Source organism: Oryzias latipes, chromosome 24 (genome assembly GCF_053564925.1).
Source record: "Oryzias latipes strain Hd-rR chromosome 24, Olatipes_Hd-rR_3.1".
NCBI lineage: Eukaryota > Metazoa > Chordata > Actinopteri > Beloniformes > Adrianichthyidae > Oryzias > Oryzias latipes.
The window spans coordinates 4,820,481-4,840,116 of NC_136260.1; the positions used below are offsets into that span (position 1 = coordinate 4,820,481).

Sequence of the window (19,636 nt, forward strand, 5' to 3'; positions counted from 1 at the left end):
GGTCGTCATCTAAAAATGGTAGCAGTCTGTAGCAAAAAAAAACGTTTACAATAAAACCCTAAAATATTAAGTTTTGCAAGAATTGAGTCTCTTGGAAAAAATAACATTAAAAATTACACAAATCCACTTTGCAACTATTCCTTCAAACTTACAGTACAAGAAGTTTATGTTGTGTTTTTTTTTTTTTCAAAATGATTTAATTACCGGTAAATGCTTTTGACAGCTGATAAGACAACCAAAAAATAATAACACAAAAAAGACAAAATAGAGCACTATAGTAATATTATTTTCTTACACTCATGTTGTTACTATAAATGTTGTTACTATCATTTAAAGACAGTTTTACTCACTTAGTCACATGTATGTTAACAATCATCTGACAATTCTTCCAATTTGGTGGCCATCTTGGATTCTCCATGCTCCACAGACTCTAATTGGATGGATGGAGCTCTGTCTCCATTTTTGTCACTATGGACTCTTTTTATTTGGAGATATTTTTTTGTTTTTTTAGCTCCTTGGTCATTGCCAATTTAACCAAAGCGAATTCAGGTGACTGTTTTATAGGCTCATATTGGCTGCCTGTCATGGCCACACCTCCGGTTTACCTAATATTGATCTTAAATACTTAAGAAGTTATAAATTAAAGGAAATTCATCTCTGATAAAATTATTTATGACAGTAAACCCAACATGGCAGAAAAGTTTGGAGTCAGAGTGTTAAAGCAGGATTTTCTTACATTTCAGAGAATGGGGAGTCACTCTATTTTGATGACAGGCCACCTTGTGTGTTGTGCAATGCCTCCACTAACTAACAGTTTTAAACAAGAAAAAGTAAAAGCGTTGCCTCTCAGCCTTATCTGCAAAAAACAAAGCCAAACCTGTAATCGCCTGTTGATATAATTTCAGAAAGTGTGTGTTCGTATTTCTTGAAGTGCCTTTTAAAGATCAGCAAAGGAGTCCTCAGAGAGAAATGAAACAAAAGGAATCTTGAACCAGACATGTAAGAGCAAAAGTGAAGAACTACTGACTTCTGAAAGACTTTTGTCTTTACTGTCCCATTCCAATCATCTTTTGATTTACTGTAAAATTGTGCCCAGTGCTCTTTTTTTAATGATTATGCTTTTTTTAGCCAAAATCAACAACAACCGTTGCCTTTTTCTGGGACATAGTTTCTGCAGAGCAGCAGGAGTTTATTAGAAACTCACCTCAGTGTTTTGGGCGGGACTGTTGGTGCGGAGCAACCTCATTTCCTCTTCCCATCCCTGTTGCTGAGAGCTTTGTGTTTGCACGCTGTCCCGCTAGCTTACCTCACATCCCCAACCCAACAAAAATGGCAAGCATCTAAGCTACCTAGCTGTACAGTTTGGATCCAGATATAATCTATATGTCTTCTTAGAAGTGCAACCCGCACATAGATGGGTTGATCTTCCATCATCTCTCTACTCCTGTAGCTGTGGTTTTTTACTTTTTAAATAACACTTTTCTCCAACTAAAATGTTCTTCAAGTTCTGTTGACTTGTCTTTTCCTAAATCAGTTTTGAAGCTCTGTCCCTTATGACCATCATTTAGTAAAATCAACAAGACATGAACAGGTTATGTTGCCACACAAACAAATATTATCTCAAGTGTTAGATGTTCTCCAGTTTTCCTGCATATCAGACCTCCTCCCTTCATCCCTCCTGCGTTGCTCTCCCCAGACTTTCGTTCATTAGGCTGCTGTGCTGCTTGTAAAAGTGCTGTAATCACATATGGTGCGGGGCGCACATAAAGATGCGTTCCTGCAGGCAGCAGCTGCTGATACTCGCTGAAAATAGATCCCTGGGAAGCTCAGCAATTTTCTTCCAGCAGCTCTGCTGTTTATCAGCATCTCTGGATGCAACAGAGCGGCCTGCCTCTTTCATGCCGGCGGCTCACTCTGCCACATTAGTGCGTTTGTGTTTCTCCATCAGGCATTAATGATGATGCAGCAGCTCACCGATTGTGGGGTACAGAAAAACACAACATGAAGTCAATATAAAGGAAGTTTGTGTTTTAGTGCAACCAGGCAAGTTGCATCAAATCGTTTGGAGACCTCTGACCACAGGAATCTTCAAAGTTCTTCATTTATAACCAGGATCTTATCAAGATCAGGGATGGTTTCACTCGAAGCCATGGGGATGTCATAAAACTGAAGTCAGTTCCAGCAGCCAGAGGATTTTAAAACAGTCTGTGGTTGGATCCGCTTTAAGAAAGTGATTCTAGAACTGTTACCTGGTGAGGCCCCGACCCCATGAACCAGCCTGCATGCTTAATCAGTTTTGGGCATTGGTGTCACATTGTTGATGAAATCTGTTGATGTCTGGAAGTTCAACATCTTTTCCATTTTCTGCTCATTCACATCCTCTAGCTGAAGTCAAATGGAAACGGTGGAGCTTGCAGAATGACAGGCGATAAGCAGTCTGTCACCGCACAGCTTTAAGGCTGCGATTGTGCAGGGATTGGCTGTTGGAGCCACGGTGAAGTCATGAACCCGGGTTAACGTGGATCTCCTGCTAATCTGTGAGCGCCAGACGAGCCAGCTTTTGGTCTCCTTTCTCCTCTGTGAGCTCTGTGACTGCGGAGGCAGAGCGCCGCCTGCAACTCTGCAGCTTCAGGAGTTTACCTAATTATCTGGCATTAAGTCTAAACGGTAGGCTTCCCTCCATCGTCCCACGCCACATGGCCCCTACAGGGATTAGTTAAGGGTCTTACAAACTGTCAGGCCCAACAAGCACTTGAGGGGGGAGCTCAGGCCGCTGCTAACGTGAGGCTGTGGGGCAACGGTTATAAAAGCCAACATGCAATACTTTACCATGACACCTTTGTTTGTCCAAGCTTTCAGACATGTTGGCAGATGGTCTGCTACATGTTTTCATTATGGAAAATCTTTGGGGTTTTTTTTAAGTTTAAAGAATTTACAATTCTGTGAGCCACAATATTTTATTTGTCTTAAGCAGACTTTGAAAAAAAAATGTTTTAATCTGCTTAAAAAATTATCTTTAAAAAGCTACAAAAGAAAAAACATTTGTAAAAAAGTTGAATAAATCTATTCTGAGTCAAATTATAAAAATCACACACAAAAGCTAAAAATTTAGTATTTTTAAAAATTATTAAAGTGATTTAAAACATGACTAATTCATGATTTAACCTTTTTGTTATTGTGATACTGTTCATTGTAATTGTATTTTATTTCTAATGTCTTGTTTTAACGGTATGTTTTTATTGTGATGGTGCCTTTTGACCCAGGTCTAACGTGAAAAAGAGATTTTGTCTCGCTGGGACTGTCCTGTTAAAATAAAGGTTAAATAAAAAAAATTACATACATTTCAGATAAATAATTATAAAGTACATAAAAAGGCAAAAATTACAAAAACAACAGCACTCACACAAAATGAACAACAATATGTAATTGTCGCCTTTATTGCTTTGAGACAATTTGTGTTGTAAATTGGAGATGTTTAAATAAACCAAACAGAAAGGGAAGTGAATGTAGTCAAACCCCAACGTTTTTGTGTCACAACCTTTAAAACCTTTGAAGCATTTCTTCAGTTTACTGTCTGTGAGGCTGTTTAGAGTCAAGTTCCCACATTTCTCTGTTTAAGTCCTGGAATAAACAGATCCCACTCACCTCAGTCCACAGAAGCAGGTCTAACTCACAGCTTTAGAAAGCCCTGCCCTGTTTAAAAGACTAAGCTGTTCTTTACACTGATGCTGGTTGGAGCTGTCTGTCTCCAAACACTCCAAGTGCACTGAACAATTGCAATGCTGATGGTAATGCTGGCAATTTCCCTGTTTTGTTGCAGGTCACTGCCAGGGGATTCGCCCCTTTGTTGCAGTTTGCCTACACCGCTAAGCTGTTACTCAGCAGAGACAACATTCAGGAGGTCATCCGCTGTGCAGAGTTCCTGCGCATGCACAACCTGGAGGACTCCTGCTTCCGCTTCCTGGAAGCTCAGCTGCGAAGGGAGGAGGACAGCGTGCTGCTGTGTCACAAGGGGGCAGCGGAGGCCAACAACTCAGAGGACGAGAGCATGCAGTCGGAGGCAGAAAGGCCCGCCTCTGCCCTCGCCTCCTACCGACACCCCGACGATGACCGGCTGGCGATGACCGTGCCCGCCAACTTCACGGACTTTGACCGGCACGGCGCGTCAGACCTGCCTCGTTGCCCCAAGTACAGGAAATACCAGTGGGCTTGCAACAAGCACAATAACGACACCTCGTCACACACCAGTACCTCAGGTTTCCCAAGCACATTAAAGGAGAGCAGCGCTGGCGGGGCGGCGCCGGCTCAGGGCAGGCTGCCTGTAGCACAGATAAAGGTGGAACCGCAGGCAGAAGAAGAGGCCGTTTCATTGTGCCTGTCAGGAGACGAGCAGGATGTCACAGAGGTAGACAGTGTGACTGCCATGGAGATGGATACCCCCATATCTCTGGAAAGAACCAAGAGAACCAAATCCCCATCCTGCCTCAGAGCCTTCTTTAAGAAAGGGGTGGACCTCCCCGGTCTGTCCAACACATCGGAGCAGCTATTTGCCAACAGACTCGTCTGCCCGCAGGACAAAGGAAACTCTCAGGGAGATCTTAAAAAAGACTTCAAGGCTTTCCCCGGGGAGCTGGCAGTGTCTGTTACTTCCCCCGAAGAGGTGGATGGTTTCCCTGCAGGGTTGTCCCTCAACTCTGCATCCTGCAATGTGCTTTGCAAACAGGAAGTGGAACTGGACCGCCGCAGTGTCATATTTTCCTCAGGGGCCTGCAACCGTCTGGGAACACCAGCGCATTCCTACCCCGGTGGGAACTCCTTGGAGATGGAGCTCTCTGAGCACATGTCAAAGGGCCTGTGGGCTGGAGCGAGCCAGTCCCTCCCCAACTCCCAGAACTTCTCCCCCAGCACTGCTTCCTCTGAACCCCCGGTCCTATGCCGTCCAAGGCCCAACACCAGCTGCCCAGTGCCAATCAAAGTCTGCCCACGCTCACCGCCCTGCGAAACTCGCACCAGGACCTCCAGCTCCTGCTCCTCATACTCCTATGCGGAGGACGGCAGTGGGGGCTCCCCCTGCAGCCTGCCCCAGTTTGAGTTCTCCTCCTCGCCTTGCTCCAATGTGGCACGCTGCCTCAACGTGGACCAGCAGGAGCAAAGTGTGGGCGGGGACTCTCTTTTCAATCAGGTGCGTCCCAAGATCAAATGTGAGCAGTCGTACGGCACCAACTCCAGTGACGAATCGGGCTCCTTTTCGGAGGGGGACAGCGAGTCCTGCCACGCGCAGGACCAAGGGCCAGAGGTGAGTGCACGCACTGTCACTGCTTTCCTGATAATGCTGTTCTCAGAAAAGAAATCAACAGCCATAGAGCAGACTCTATTCTTGGGTCTGAGAGCCTTTAGACATATTCATAGACGATGATGCTGAGGATAAACCTTTTCACCTGATATTTTTTGACTTCTTTGTTACGTCATAAGTCAATTGTGAAAGGGATCTAATAACAATAAATCAGATTAATGCTCACATGGCATTTGGAGGTACATTGAGGAGGTCATTGGAGGTCATTGGTTCTGCTTCACTTTTTTGGTCTAATTATAATTTTCTGCAATTGTGGTGCCAGCTAGCTTGTGTTAAAATGTTTAACTCCACCAGTGAGGGCAGCAAAATGCATTTACCTCGTCTGCTCTGCTGCAGTTCGTCCCACAAAGAAAACACAGTCTAGTTAGTGGAGGATACTTAGTCTGTGCCTTTTCTGCCTCTGGAACATAGCAAAAATACAGATTCTAGAGGACAGCAGAACGTCAGGACAACCTTTCGACGCTTTGAAAAGCATCTTGGGTTCGTTATGGTTCAAAGCTGTCTATTGATGTTTCTGCTGGCTAATCAACACAATTTCATTTAACTTTCAGTCATTCAAGCTGTCTCAGTTATATCCCCAAGAAATTCAATTCAATTTCATTCAATTGTATTTGTATAGGCCAGGGGTCGGCAACCTTTTTTACTCAAAGAGCCATTTGGGAACGCCCCTAATAAAAAAGAAAGCACCCGGAGCCACAACCCGTTTTGACATCATTATATATATTATGCATGTATATATTATTCAAAGGTGCTCATTACGTCGATCGTGATCGACCGGTTGATCTTCAATGATATAAGTGTAGATCGCGGGCCAAAGCCCCTCCTCCCCCTCTCTACCTGCTTTTCCTCTCTACCTGTTCACCTGTTCACATCCTCTGCAGCTGAGATTTGTTTCCCCCGCGCTCCTCAGTGTGTCCTACACAGAGAGCGCAAAATACGATAGTCGGGGCGCTCCAGCGCCGCACAAGGATGAAAGAGTAGGATGCAGGTTATAGCGGGGATAGAGCGGGTTGAGCAAATGAATGGAAGAAGGTGGCCCGCTGAAGAAATATTCAATATTGTACACATTTTATTATTAGTCTGAACTATCTTTTATCTAGAAAAATCTTTTATTTTGCTAAATCAGTCCAGTATGAAAAAAACATCAACAAAAGCTGTTTTGGGCGGTTTTTGGCTGGGTCTGGCGGTTTTCAGATGACTTTTGGACTGGAAAACTGTGACTCTTTCTGGCAACACTGGCGTGAACTCTGTCATCAGCGAGTTGGTCTCTGCCCCGCGGCACGTCAAGTTCCCGGCAGAAGATCGGAGTGTTTATTGAAGCCGCCCCGCGTGTCTCCTCCTGCTATCAGCTCTGCAGGTCTCGCCCAATAAATACAAGCTCATTACGAAGCTGTTTTTTAGGTGGCACTCGCTTCGTGCGGAGCCAGCAGCGCCTTTGAAATGGCATGAAAAATGAACAAACTAAAATAAAATTTAATAATATAAATTACTCATTATTTTCCAAAGTCACAGGGAGCCACAACAGAAGGATGAAAGAGCCACATGTGGCTCCGGAGCCATGGGTTGGCGACCCCTGGTATAGCCCAACAACAAGTCGTCTCGATGGGCTTTGATATCACCAAGAAATGCACTGGATGTTTTATTGGTTAGAATAAAGAGCTGCAGAATCTACTGGTCCAGTTCCTACTAAAAGCAGAAAACCATCATTTTTGTCTTTTATTTTCATCAGTTTTCATTACAGGTTTATTTGAGACTTAATGGATAAATAAATAGGAAGAACCTGTTGTTTAGAACTTTCTTCCATAACCTGTCAGAACAGACGGGGATCAAACGTTCGGGTTCAGGTGGAAATTACCTGCTGAGGTGGAGCTTGGTCTGTGGAGCACCACGCAGGGATCGCGGTGGTAATGTGGTCATAAAGTTTAACCGGTGGGGGTGGGATTAGTGGGCGATGCGTTCAGTTCCTCTCAGGATGGGAGTGAACTCAGCTCCACACAGCTGATAGTGAGGAACAGCATCAATCCTGTTAATCCACAGACGGTCTGAGCTCTGCAGAACAGACTGTCAGGATAAAGATCAGCTCTGATTGGCTGTATCGACATCCATAGGAGCCGCTTTTTCACTTTCTACTTAGAAATCATCATCACAGGCTCCCGCTGATGATTTCTCCTCAGACACGAGTTCAGAGCCCTTTTGTTTCCCTGTTCAGAGTCTCTAATGCTGCTCTGCTGAATTATCTATGGTGGGGTGCTGCTGCATGCTCCTGCAGACCTCGACGTGTCAGAGCGTGAACTTTCGACCCCAGTCTCCTGCAGGTTCCGCCAGCCTCTCCTGACTCTTGCGATATCACATCTACAGACATTTGCTGGAGGTGTGGGCTAAATGATTTTCTTGGTGGAGAGGGCTGCTGGGGGGAAGGATGGTGTGGAGGAGATATGGGTGTGTAACCATGGAGACCAGATTCACAGAGCAAGCGCTATGTTGCAAGAGTTGGACCTACATGACAGGATTACGTTTTGCCGTGAAAAGATTTTCGCTGTGCTGCTCTAACAGGGATGGAATATAAAGCAGGGCAGGCAGCTAGGATTCCAGCTGGATTTCAGGAGGTTTGAGGAATATGTGACAAAAAAAAACAATGTGGAACAAGCCAGATCAACAGAGAAGTGGCATTTCCTTTCCCTTTGTCCCTCGTTTGTGTGATTACTCTGTTTGCTGTGCACATGCTGCCCTGCTGCACATGCTGTCACTGTTCTCTGCCAGCTTTGCACTCACTATCAAGGCCCGCTGATAAGATTCTTCCTGAATGACGGCATCCAGCGTCCAGCAGCTCCGAGCCGTGAAAGCCTTTACAACGTTGTTGGAGCCTGAACAGCAACTACTCCACAACAAAAGAGGGTTCACTTGCTGTCACATTTTCATTTGGAGTAACCACCTCCATGAAAGGAATAAGTCCATAGCAACCAGCGATTCTTTTTTTTATTTCACTTTTGGGAATAAAATACATTCACAGCAGTGTTGGTGTCTCCATGTCAAAGTTAATTTTGACAGACTTTACACATAGGATTTTTTGTAAGACTACATTAAAGCCCCCCCTTTTCTGACTGCAGTGTGTGTGTGTGCAGGGGGGGGGGCACACAACAGATACTTGGGGAAAAGAAAAGCATTTAAAAAAAGTTTTACTGGTTGCAGTTTAAGGCCACAGAAATCCAGTTCTTTGTACTGTAAGCACTGGAGAACACTTCACTGAGCTTTTCTATTATTATGACGTATACTATAGCCACTATGGCGGCTGGATGGCCCAGTTATTGAAGTGTAGGACTGGCACATGGGAAATCAGGAAGGCAGTCTACTGTGGGTCCTAGGGCAAGACCCTTCATGCTATTACCTAACTATGGTGCCACACGGGGGCCCAAGTCTGAGTCCCCCTGTGCCGGTCCCCAGCCCGGATAAAATACAGGGTTGTGTCAGGAAGGGCATCCGGCATAAAAACGAATTACCTGTGAGAATCAGTGAAAGCTGGTGTGCAATGGCGAGCCCTGATGAGATGTGCCGAAAAGTGAACAACATACTTTAGGCAATATGGCCGTCCCACTTCTGGCTTCATTTTGCTGTTAAGAGGGAGGAGTTTGATAATCACAGCACAGAGTTGGTTAGTTTTCTCCACAGACATCTGGGGGGTATTCCAGGAAGCATGTTTAAACTACCCTGACTTTAACCCTGAACTCTGGCTGAAGTCCGCCTGAACTTGCTTACTCTGGGTATGTCGGTTCCAAAAGACCGGATATGAGTTAGCGTAATTACACTAGACTCGGTAACCCTGGGTTAATGCACGTGCACAGCAAGTACATAAAGACATTGTAAATGGATCGCCGATTTCCGGAGTCACCATGGAAACGTGTAGTGAAAAAAAAGAGCGGTATACTTCAGTGAGACGGAGTCTGAGATTTTAATGAAGATTATACGTCCAACAAAAAAGTAACACGGCTGCATCATCAAAAGAAAGAGTTTCTGCTTGTAGTAGAAGAACAGACAAAGTAAACAAACGAGTTTCTGATCTTATTTCCATTTTCCTTGTGACGCATATATATATATATATATATGCTTCACAAGGAAAGGATATATATATATATATATATATATATATATATATATATATATATATATATATATATATATATATATAACTTATCCAATTTTATCAACTTAAATGAATTAGTTCTATTGGGAACAAGTATTTGAGTTAAATGTATTCAACCTAATTTCTTACGTCTATCTAACTTAATAATTGTTTATACAACTCAAATTTACATATGTATCTAACTAAATGTCATATTACTCCAATTCAATTGATATTTTTTCCATTTTAAGGAATTATAATTCTTGAACTCTCATATGTCTAAGTTTGAGCCGGCAGATTTACTCATTTGTATAACAATAAAAAGAACGGAAAAAAATGCAAAGTGCACAGATTAATCTAGGGATTTTCCATCATTGTCATTACAGCAGTAGATGGTAGTGGTGCTATATAAACTCATCATCCTCTCCCTTCTTCTCACTCATGGTGCAGAAAGAACTAAACATAACAGGACAAATAACTAGACAAAACACAGTAAAACAGCTAAACAACTAAACACATTTGGTCAAAAACCCACACTTAAACCCCAAATCAGGCAAAGGGAATAGTATCCCACAATCCCTTGCGGTGCCGATCTAACAGCAGCACCAAAGTTACTCTTAATTGAATTAATTTGAATGAAAGTAAAATACCTGCCTCAAAGCTACGTGTAATTTTTAAGCTGACATAACAAAAAAAGAAAGATTTATCTTAACTGAAGCAAATAATTAAGTTAGATCAAAGTCAAAAAGTTTCTCTTTCCAACATCCAGATGTGGTCTTATCACCCTCTCATGGTGGAAAAAGTATTATTTGAGCTTCTTCATCCACTAAATCATCTTCAAATGGACACGCCATGCTGCCTCACCTCTCTGAAAACAAACTAACCTTCAACTAAACCTGCTCCGGACCAGGTTATGTTCAGAGTATGAGTTGCTATGGCAACTTGACCTACCCTGAAACATACCTCCATTTCTGGAAACGAAAGCTGAGGTTATCAACTTCCTTAGCCTCAAACTTACCGTGGGAGCTAGCATAACCTGCTTCCTGGAATACCCCCCTGAAGGACACGGTGGCGGACCATGCATTACACACCTGGGCCTTCAGTTGTGCTGCTTCTGAATGACTTAACCCCACAAAAACCCTTTTATGATGCAGAAACCTGCTTTGCATTGCATATGGAAAATTCCTGTAGCCACAATAAATGCCTCTAAATAAACTGAAAAAAACAAAACAGTAAACAAATCTCGTAATGAACCTACATCCAGCAAAAAACATGAAATTAACCACATAAATTTTGGAATATTATTTATTATATTTATCATTTCACTCATCAAAAATCGGATTATTTGAAGACAAAATTCATCCTCCTCTCTTTCCTCAAAAACAGTTTGGTCACCATGTCATGTAGATTATCGCGCTTCAGTTCTGTACGGCAGCTTCCTGATTCACTGGGATTTTTCTGATGGAGGAAGGAGATCAGTGGGAGATTTTCCTGCTAAATCATCCTTGGAGTACATTACAGTCAGCTCTGTTTTTCACTGAGACACATCAAAAAGAGCGCCGTGGCTCAGTGTCAAACTGGGCAAGGCTGCATGTGGGAAATGTTTCCTGTCTTCCTGAAACGTCTGTCCAATCAGAAGGTCTGAATACCGTGATAGTTGCCTAAGCCTGCCAGAAGGCCCTGCTAACACAAACCCTGCTAACCCTGCCTGGTAACAGAGGACAGCTGAAATACGATTGGTTAAATGCTCCAATATGAAAATATGTCTGTGTGGAAGCAGTATAACCATCATAAACAAAATAAAAGAACATGGACAGACCATTTGGAATGATTTAATGAGCATGCATGGACAAAATATAATCAAAACATGATTCAGATATGTCTTAGGCCTTCAGAGAAGGCCCTGACGGCCCACCACTGGAAGGACAAGCTGACACATAGGTTCAGTCAGATGTTCCCCTGCTCAAATTGGACGCTCCACTTCATTATATAAGGTGCTGTTGTAGAGAAGGCTTTTGTCTCGTGACTCAGATACACACTCAGCCTGCCCAGCCACAGCGCACAGAGGCAACAACAGTCTGGGTAAAAATAGCTGCAACCTGTGGACTCCAGACAATGAATCCCAAAGAGGAAGGAAGTTGTTCGGGTCCAGGCCAGTCGGTCTGAAGCCCAGTCACCTAGTTCTAAGTCACAGGAGATCTGCGCTGCTGTTAGGACTCAAAAATAATGAGAGTGTGAAACATGGCAGCTTTGTGTAACAGCAGACCTAACCTGGGCTTCTTTAGGCCACACTAAACTGGCTTCACAAACAGCTGTTTGGGGAGGGGTGTGGGCTGATGTAATGGTAGAAAATCCTGGCCCCTCAGTGTTTCTGGTTTAACTGGGCCAAACGTGACCCAGAACTGTCATCAGCTGGGTCAATCTTGAGTTATGGCACACATGGATGTGATACTAGCTTGGTTCAGTATTTGTAATATTTCTTTTAGTATTTAACTAGAACTAGGTATTTATTTTCTTGACATAATGTTTTTTACACCTTTGACAAAAATAACAGCAAACCCAGACTATTTAATTTGATAAAAATACTAATAATAATGTTCTCCCCGTCCATGTGTGGGTTTTCTCCGAGGACTCCGGCTTCCTCCCACCGTCCAAAAACATGTTTCATAGGTTGATTAGTCAATATAAATTGTCCCTAGGTGTGAGTGTGAGAGTGTGTGGGTGTGTGATTGTGGCCCTGCGACAGACTGGCAGCCTGTCCAGGATGTCCCCTGCCTTCATCCACAAGTGCCTGGGATAGGCTCCAGCAGCCCCAAAAGGGACGAAACGGGTTTAGCAGATGAATAAATGAATGAATGAATGAACTATTTAATAAAGCAAAATGTTAAAAGTAAATAAATAAAATTTTCTTGTAAAAAAAAAGAAATTCTGATCATAGCATCACGGTGAAAGACCCACTTCAATGAAAATGGTAATAATGATGTACTGAGTGTTGCATTTTTCTCATTTTAAAGGACATAGATAAAGAAAACTAAGATTAAAATTACATTTCTTATCAATTTTTAGCAGATCTTAAAACAAAAACATCACATAAAGAGAAAAAATTGTGGAGCTTTTGTTACATTTTTTTTGTTTCTGTAGAATCTTAAGCATCATGGAAAAATGTTACGTTTGATGAATTTCCAAATTAGATGCAAAGACTTTTAGTTCTCTGCTTCATAGTTGTCTCTTTGCAGTCCCACATCTTTTGAAGAAAATTCTTCAGTTGTTTTCATGGGAAGCAGAAGAAGAAGAAGACAGCTTGAAACCTCTTTAGGTTTCACTTTCAGATATGCTTTCAGGCTCTCAGCTGTTTGTGTTTGCAGTGAAGGGATGAGAGTGCAGTCTCTCCAGTCCCCACGCTGCTCTGCTCCCCCAGCAGCATCAGTCTGAGCGTAGGCGGCAGCTCATTCTAGTGTGAAGTCTGGTCGCAGAGGTGCAAATATTGATCTGAGGAAGCAGTCTTGTAACATCAGCACATTCGCTTCTTTTACTGTCACAGAAAGTGTGTCAGGAAGTGCTCGGGTCCTCATGTCCCTTCTGCTCGCTCCACTCAAGACCAGAGAGTCTAATCCGGTCCTGATATGATCTGGATGCAGACCGAAGTCTGTTTACTGCTTTATTTTCCCAGCGGATTTAAATGTGTTAGAAACTCTAACTTTCCCAGAAATATTCTCTAGTTTTTTGTCTGGTCCTGCTACCCAATGATTTCAATAAAGAAATACTCAAAAACGCATTTTTAATCTTAAATGTCTTTAAATATATGTCCACTACCATCATCATTGCCACAAGAACATGTTGAAATACACCATTTTCATTAGAGTGGGTTTAAGAAATGAAATAAATGATGCAGTTTATGAGTCAAAACTCTTCTTAAAAATTAATTTCATTAAAAAAGATGAGAAAAATCTGCTTAATGTAAAACCTCTGCAAATCTGTTCCAGGAGCTGCAGATATTTTACCTCTAAAGGCAATAATGCATTTATATTTCTATATAGATTTATAATACAAAATTAAAAGCATTTCCTATTTTCCTGTGTGCGAAAAGTGTAAAAAGCAGCTTTTACTTACTTTTCTTCAGCTCCTCCTGAAAGTGGTCCAGGTGCTGTTGTTACTCCGGCACAAACAAATTCAGGCTCTCTGTTGATCCAATCAGCTGAAGTCTGTTTGAGTTGCTGGTTCTCCTCCCCAGTCCGGCTGAAGGTAGAGTTCGTGTCATTTTTACTCACTAACTGCTTACCTTCCAGAAGGAGGCACCTTCGCTGTTGATGCGCTGTCCTGCTGGTATTTTATTTTGAAAAGAATCAATTTACATTTAAAAATGTTTTATTGAACGTTTACCAGCACTGAACCTGCAGTTACATTTGGAGGATTTAAGGCACTAAAGTGAGGAAGCGGTGAGCGTATCTTCGGCAGGAGCAGAGCGTTTGGATTTTCTGCAGGGAGCTGGTTGTCAGCGCTGGTTGTCAGAGGATCCCCAGTTTTGCCCCCCACCCCACACCACCCCCTCATCAGGATGGAGCCAGAGGATGAGGCTGGAGGGGGGGAGTGTGTTCTGTTTTGACCCGACAGGTCCGGGTTGATTGTCTTACAAACTGACTCATCTTCTGTGTCCTCTTCATGTGAGGATGCCCCCCCCCCCACCCCCTCCAAAAGAGGAGTGTGGCCTTGAAAGCTTGAGCCATTATTTATTAATGCGTCTGCATGCTGATGTGCAGCTCAAATGAGAAATGCCCCCCTCCTAATGAGGAAACCGGAGCCCCGTCCCTCACAGGAACACTCCAACCTCCAGGCTTTGCCTCCCCAGTAAAGACTGGTGCCGCAGTGTGTCGGAGTGCGCCGCCGGACGTGGCAGAGAAAGGCAGCTGAGGGTCTCAGGGGGGCACCTGGCCCCGCTCTGGCAGTCAGGTGGGGGGGGGGGGATGCCCCACTTTCTCCTCTCTTTGTTTGACTTTGTAGCTCTTGTGCTGCATCGAGGCCGCCACAGGAAGGGACTGTAGCTGTCTTCCTCTGGCTCTTTGTTGTTCCTCAGCCCCCCCCCCCCCCTCCCCCCTCCCATCACCGCCTCCAGCTACAGCTCCCTGGTGCCGGCTAATACAGCTGGGGTGGATCTGCCTGTGATGTGCTTATCATAAGGTTTGCCATCACCTGGGGGAGACAGGCTGACTTTGCCCATTCTCCAGACTCAAAGAAAGGATCCCACAACCTTCACAAGCTGTCACTCTGTGTGTGTGTCTGGGGGGGGGGGGGCGCTGATGGGGGCTTCAGCTGCCAAACTGCCGCTGCACCCCACTAATTCCTTTGTTCCTGAGTGGGAGAGGACCACTGCTGCAGACAATCACACCCCCAGAAATCACCTGGCACTGACTTGAATCAGGTTAACGAGTCGATGGCTCGCCAACACACACACACAAAAAACACACACACAATCTGTTGAGCTGGCACACCTCCATGTGCTCCAGGACAGATGGAGGTGTCGGACACTTTTCTTGGATCAACCTTTGTGCTTCATGTGAAGTGGGTTTGAGGAGCCGAGCTCTTCTGCCATCTAGTGGTAAAAATATGAAAAACTCTGCAGCAGGAAGCACAACAAAAACAAAAGAAAGTTGGAAAAATCTGTTTATTAGTAACAGCCATTGAAGCAGAACTTGGTACACAATGACAATGAATTTTCAACATTTAAAATACAGATTCTATTGACGTGTTTTAACATCTTCTTATGGCATTTTCCTCAAAATGAAGGGACATTTGTAGAGAAAATAAGGCTTAAAACTGCATTTTTGGGTATTTCTTTATTCAAATGGTTGTGAATCAGGAGATTTTTTGTGATGTAGAAAATAAAATGGACGGGCCACAAGCTCGCTGCTTCGCTTAAACAGAAATATCTCGGCAACAGGGAGGGGAGGGGAAGAGGGGGCGGGACTGCCCTGCGCCAACAGCCCCGGTTACAACTCAGAGGGGATTTCTAATGAAACTCGTACTTCTGATTTAGAAAATATACTGAGCAGGCAACAAGCTCCCTGCTCCACTCCATAGTGGGGAGAGGAAGTGGGGCGGGGTTGCTCCACGCCAATGGTTCCTCCCACAATTCAGTCTAATGAAATCCTGCCGCTCTGCAGAAACCATGTCCTAGAAAACAACACAGGTTTTTGGATTTTTGTCCAAAAACAGCATAAGAAAGGGTTAATGGGCAACAAAGTGTGCATTATCAGAAATGAACGCACGACGTGTAAACTTCCATTGTACGGTTGCATCCACAAAGTGCATTAATGCTGATAATGCACACTTTGAAGGTCATCAACCCGCTTATACCACGGTCACTTACAAAAGAAATACATGGCGTAAACGTTAAATAGCGTATACTTATATAGCGCTTTTCTACCTATGAGGTCCAAAGCGCTTTACAGTCACAGACACAGTCACACACTGATGATGGCCCTGCTGCCAACCTACCACCAGAGGCAAGGTGGGGTTCAGTGTCTTGCCCAAAGACAAATCGACTTGTGGGCGTGCAAGGCGGGAATCAAACCTGAAATCTTACAATCATGGGTTGACCGCCCTATCACTGCACCACGGCCAATAGTCAACCAGTTTTAAGTATGTTTTTCTTGTTATTCTTGTTAATTTGGTTTGGATTGCTTTATACACAAAAGCAGACTTTTTGTTGCGTGGTGCAGGCTCAGTGGCAAAGGAAAGCGATACATGTGCTGAACGTCACGATTGTCCAGATGATGGAGCTAAAGTTTGTTCTAAAGAAGCCAGCGCAGTGATATAGAACATTTAAGCTATGTGACCGGAACTACTTTTTTAGGCGTGAAGTCATTATTGTGGTATATCAATTTTTAATCCACAACCAGCTGACAATCAGAATGGAGTTTTCACCCAGACCGTGGTCTCATCAGAATTAAAGACCACTGGGAAAAATTTTAGAATCAATCAAAAGATTATCGGAGTGTGACTTTAAGAAACCTGTCAGGTGCAGTCATAAGCAATTGTGGAAATATCAATTTCAAAATAAAGCTTTCTAAGGCATTTATGAGTTTACATTTATTCTTATGATCTTAAAATAATATCTTACAAAGACAAATAGTTGTTTTCGTTTCTCCTGTATATTCTGTTCATTTATTAAAATATGAACATTACAATAGTTTTCCTTAAAGACCTGATTCTTAAAAATGTTTGTTTTAAATGTATTCGTCGTTGAAGATCTTGGGGGGGGGGGGGGGGGTCCTTTGTGGGTACTCTGCCGGTTTGTCACCATAGTTTGAATCACACTGCCTTACCCTTTAATGTTTGCTCTTTTTTTACTTTCAGGTGAAACTTCCCTTCCCTGTAGATCAAATCACAAATCTTCCAAGGAACGACTTCCAAATGTTGGTGAAAATGCACAAATTGACTTCGGAGCAGCTAGAGTTCATCCACGATGTGAGGCGGAGGAGTAAAAACCGCATCGCCGCCCAGCGCTGCCGTAAGAGGAAGCTCGACTGCATCCTGAACCTGGAGTGTGAGATCCGAAAACTGGTGAGTGGAGCGTCTCCTTCAACGGGAGCTTCCAGGACGGAAGCTTTGCCCTTTAAATTCAAATGATTATTGATCAAAATCGCCATAAATCCAAAATCTAATCAACAATCTACTCAGGACAGGAAAATGAGACGTTTTTGTTCTTCTGCCGAGTCATTCTTTGTGGCAACTCCAGGCCTTGAGGGCTGTGTCTGCATGATTTCCAGATATCCAAGCCCTACTCATGACTTATTACCTGCTTCAGGTGTGTCCAGCCAGGTAGAACATGCCAGAGCAGGGAATGTTGGTAAACATGCAAGAATGCAGCGCTGGGGTTGCCCGTCTCTGGTCCAGATGCTTTCAGGAGAGCCGGGCGTTCTGCTGCCGTTCTGACCTGAGGGCACTGTGTGTGCAGGTGTGCGAGAAGGAGAAGCTGCTGACCGAAAGGAACCAGCTGAAGGCCTGCATGGGCGAGCTGTGGGAGAACTTCACCTGCCTGTCGCAGGAGGTGTGCCGCGATGTCCAGCTGAGCCAGGAGCAGATGCAGTCGCTCCACCACTACTGCCCCGTCCTGCGGCCCGCCAACTCCAACGCCAGCAACAACCCCGCCCACGAACCCGCACCTCCCCTCTGCACCACCGCCGGCGCCACAGCCGCCACCACCAGCATCGACCTCACCACGCACTCCGGCTCGGCCACGCCAGAACCCAGCTTCCACGGGTCGCCGGGCCCCTTGGAGAATGAGCCCGACTCTGCTGTCAGAAAGCGGGCGGACAGAACTACGGACGTACAGTCTGGACTGCTGCTGGAGAACTCCAACCAAACGGTAACGGTGGATTTTTGCCAGGAAATGACTGATAAATGTACAACCGATGAGCAGCCCACAAAGGACTGTACTCAGTAGTTTTTTTGTTGAACTGTTTTGATGTTTTTGTATTATTTAATTTTACTTTTCTGACAAACCCTTCCTCTGGGTTGTGAGACGGTCAGCCTCTGCCAGTGTTCACTGAAAAACAAGCTTTGTTTGTATTTATGTTTGTTGGTTTTCTCCTTTTGTATGTATGAACTGTTGACACTAAAGTTGTCTTAACAGCAGCAATACTGTTCTGCAGGCGTTCTCCTGTCACAACCACAGAGTGGAACCTCTCACCAAACCCTTACGATGGTGCTATACTCACCCAGGCAGCGACCTCTACAGCGGAAACGCTTTTTATTCACGCGCCACATGCCACGAATCCCAGCTGGATCCGAACGGGGCTCTGATTGTCTCTCTGTACCAACGGCTAATCTGCTATTTCTTCCACAGCTGCCTTCATGCACGCACTCCAGAGCGTCTTTTAGGTCTGAAAAGAAAGAACCTTCACCTGAATTTGATCATCAAGATGCACATTTAGTCTGGTGAGATGAAAAACATAACTTTTTAATGTTAATGTACTTCTATGAGTTACATTGGCTTACAGTTCGCTAACATCCTGCAGCTAAATTTTATCAAAGCAATATTTTTTTGCCTTAAAAAAGTAGATTTAAGGATTTTCTTTCCCTTTGGATGCAAAAACCAAATATTTTATGTGTAGAGTTAAATCCATGCTCATTCAGAGAAGCTACACTAATCTTAGAATTCCAATATAGACATTTTTTAGATGTATTTGGTGAAAAGTGAAAAGTGTTTGCTTGAAGCCCATTTTTGAACAAATTATTAGCAGAATGTGAGGTTTAAAGTATGAACCAACATAAAAATGAATAATTCGATCAAAGGTTCAGTCTTAAATTATTTTTAGTGGGTTTTCAAAGTCATAATAGTATATATATATAAATATATATATATATACAGGGTTATTTTTTAAGGGTTGGTTCTAGTTTTATATCCTTGTGCAGCATCTGTAGTGTGACTATTTCCTTCCAAATCTACGTGGCTAATGACCAAAAGGATGACTTTTACGGCTGCCAATTAACCGTTAATTGGTTCATTTTTCAATTAGTATCCAAATAATACAGACAAACAGTCATTTATTGTTAGAATTATAAATGTGCCAGAATTGACATGAACCCATTCAGCCATCCATGGATGGTTTCGTGTTCATTCTTGCACCTTTATAACTATTAAATGAAAAAGCAGATTGTTAAAGAGTTTTTTGAAGGACTCAGCCAGCCTGCTTGAGAACAGATGGTCCAGGTCCAGGAGTGGAGTGCATGCATGAGCAGCAAACCCCCAGTTCACTTTAGGTTCATCAGAAACGTCTTCGGTGTTCACCTGGGAAAAAGCGTATCGGTCTCTTCTACCTCTTCTGTCCCATTCTCTCCACATCTCTGTCTCCGTTTCTTTGAGGATTTTATCTCAGTGGCCCTTTTTTGTTGTTTTTTTTCTCGTCACAGCGATTCAAACTCAGGAAAAAGAAACTTCTGAATGTTCAATGGAATTCATAAAAAAGAAAAAAATGAAAAAAAAAAGAAGAAGACAGCCTCTGTGGGTGATCAAGTGGCGATGCAGCGAGACTGTAAAATATGCAAAGAGGTCTTGGAAAGCGTGAGAACTTTGTACAGGCTGTAACCGAAAACATTCCTCCAATGCCTTCCACAGCCCTGAGCTGAACGGAGAAACAGAAAGCTTCTGCAGGCACATCCACGGC

General features: G+C 43.6%; 1 protein-coding gene across 3 annotated transcripts in view; it reads left to right on the forward strand.

Annotated features, from left to right (window-relative positions):
* Positions 1-19,379, forward strand: part of bach2b (BACH transcriptional regulator 2b) — an 84,670-nt gene extending 65,291 nt beyond the window's left edge. For all 3 annotated transcript variants that reach the window (XM_011492052.4, XM_078942746.1, XM_078942747.1), the window contains 3 exons: positions 3,821-5,296; positions 16,824-17,030; positions 17,425-19,379. In XM_011492052.4, coding sequence (XP_011490354.1) covers positions 3,821-5,296; positions 16,824-17,030; positions 17,425-17,913 — 2,172 coding nt within the window. In that variant the 3' untranslated portion in view covers positions 17,914-19,379. The remainder of the gene's footprint in view (positions 1-3,820; positions 5,297-16,823; positions 17,031-17,424) is intronic.
* Positions 19,380-19,636: the final 257 nt, after the last annotated feature.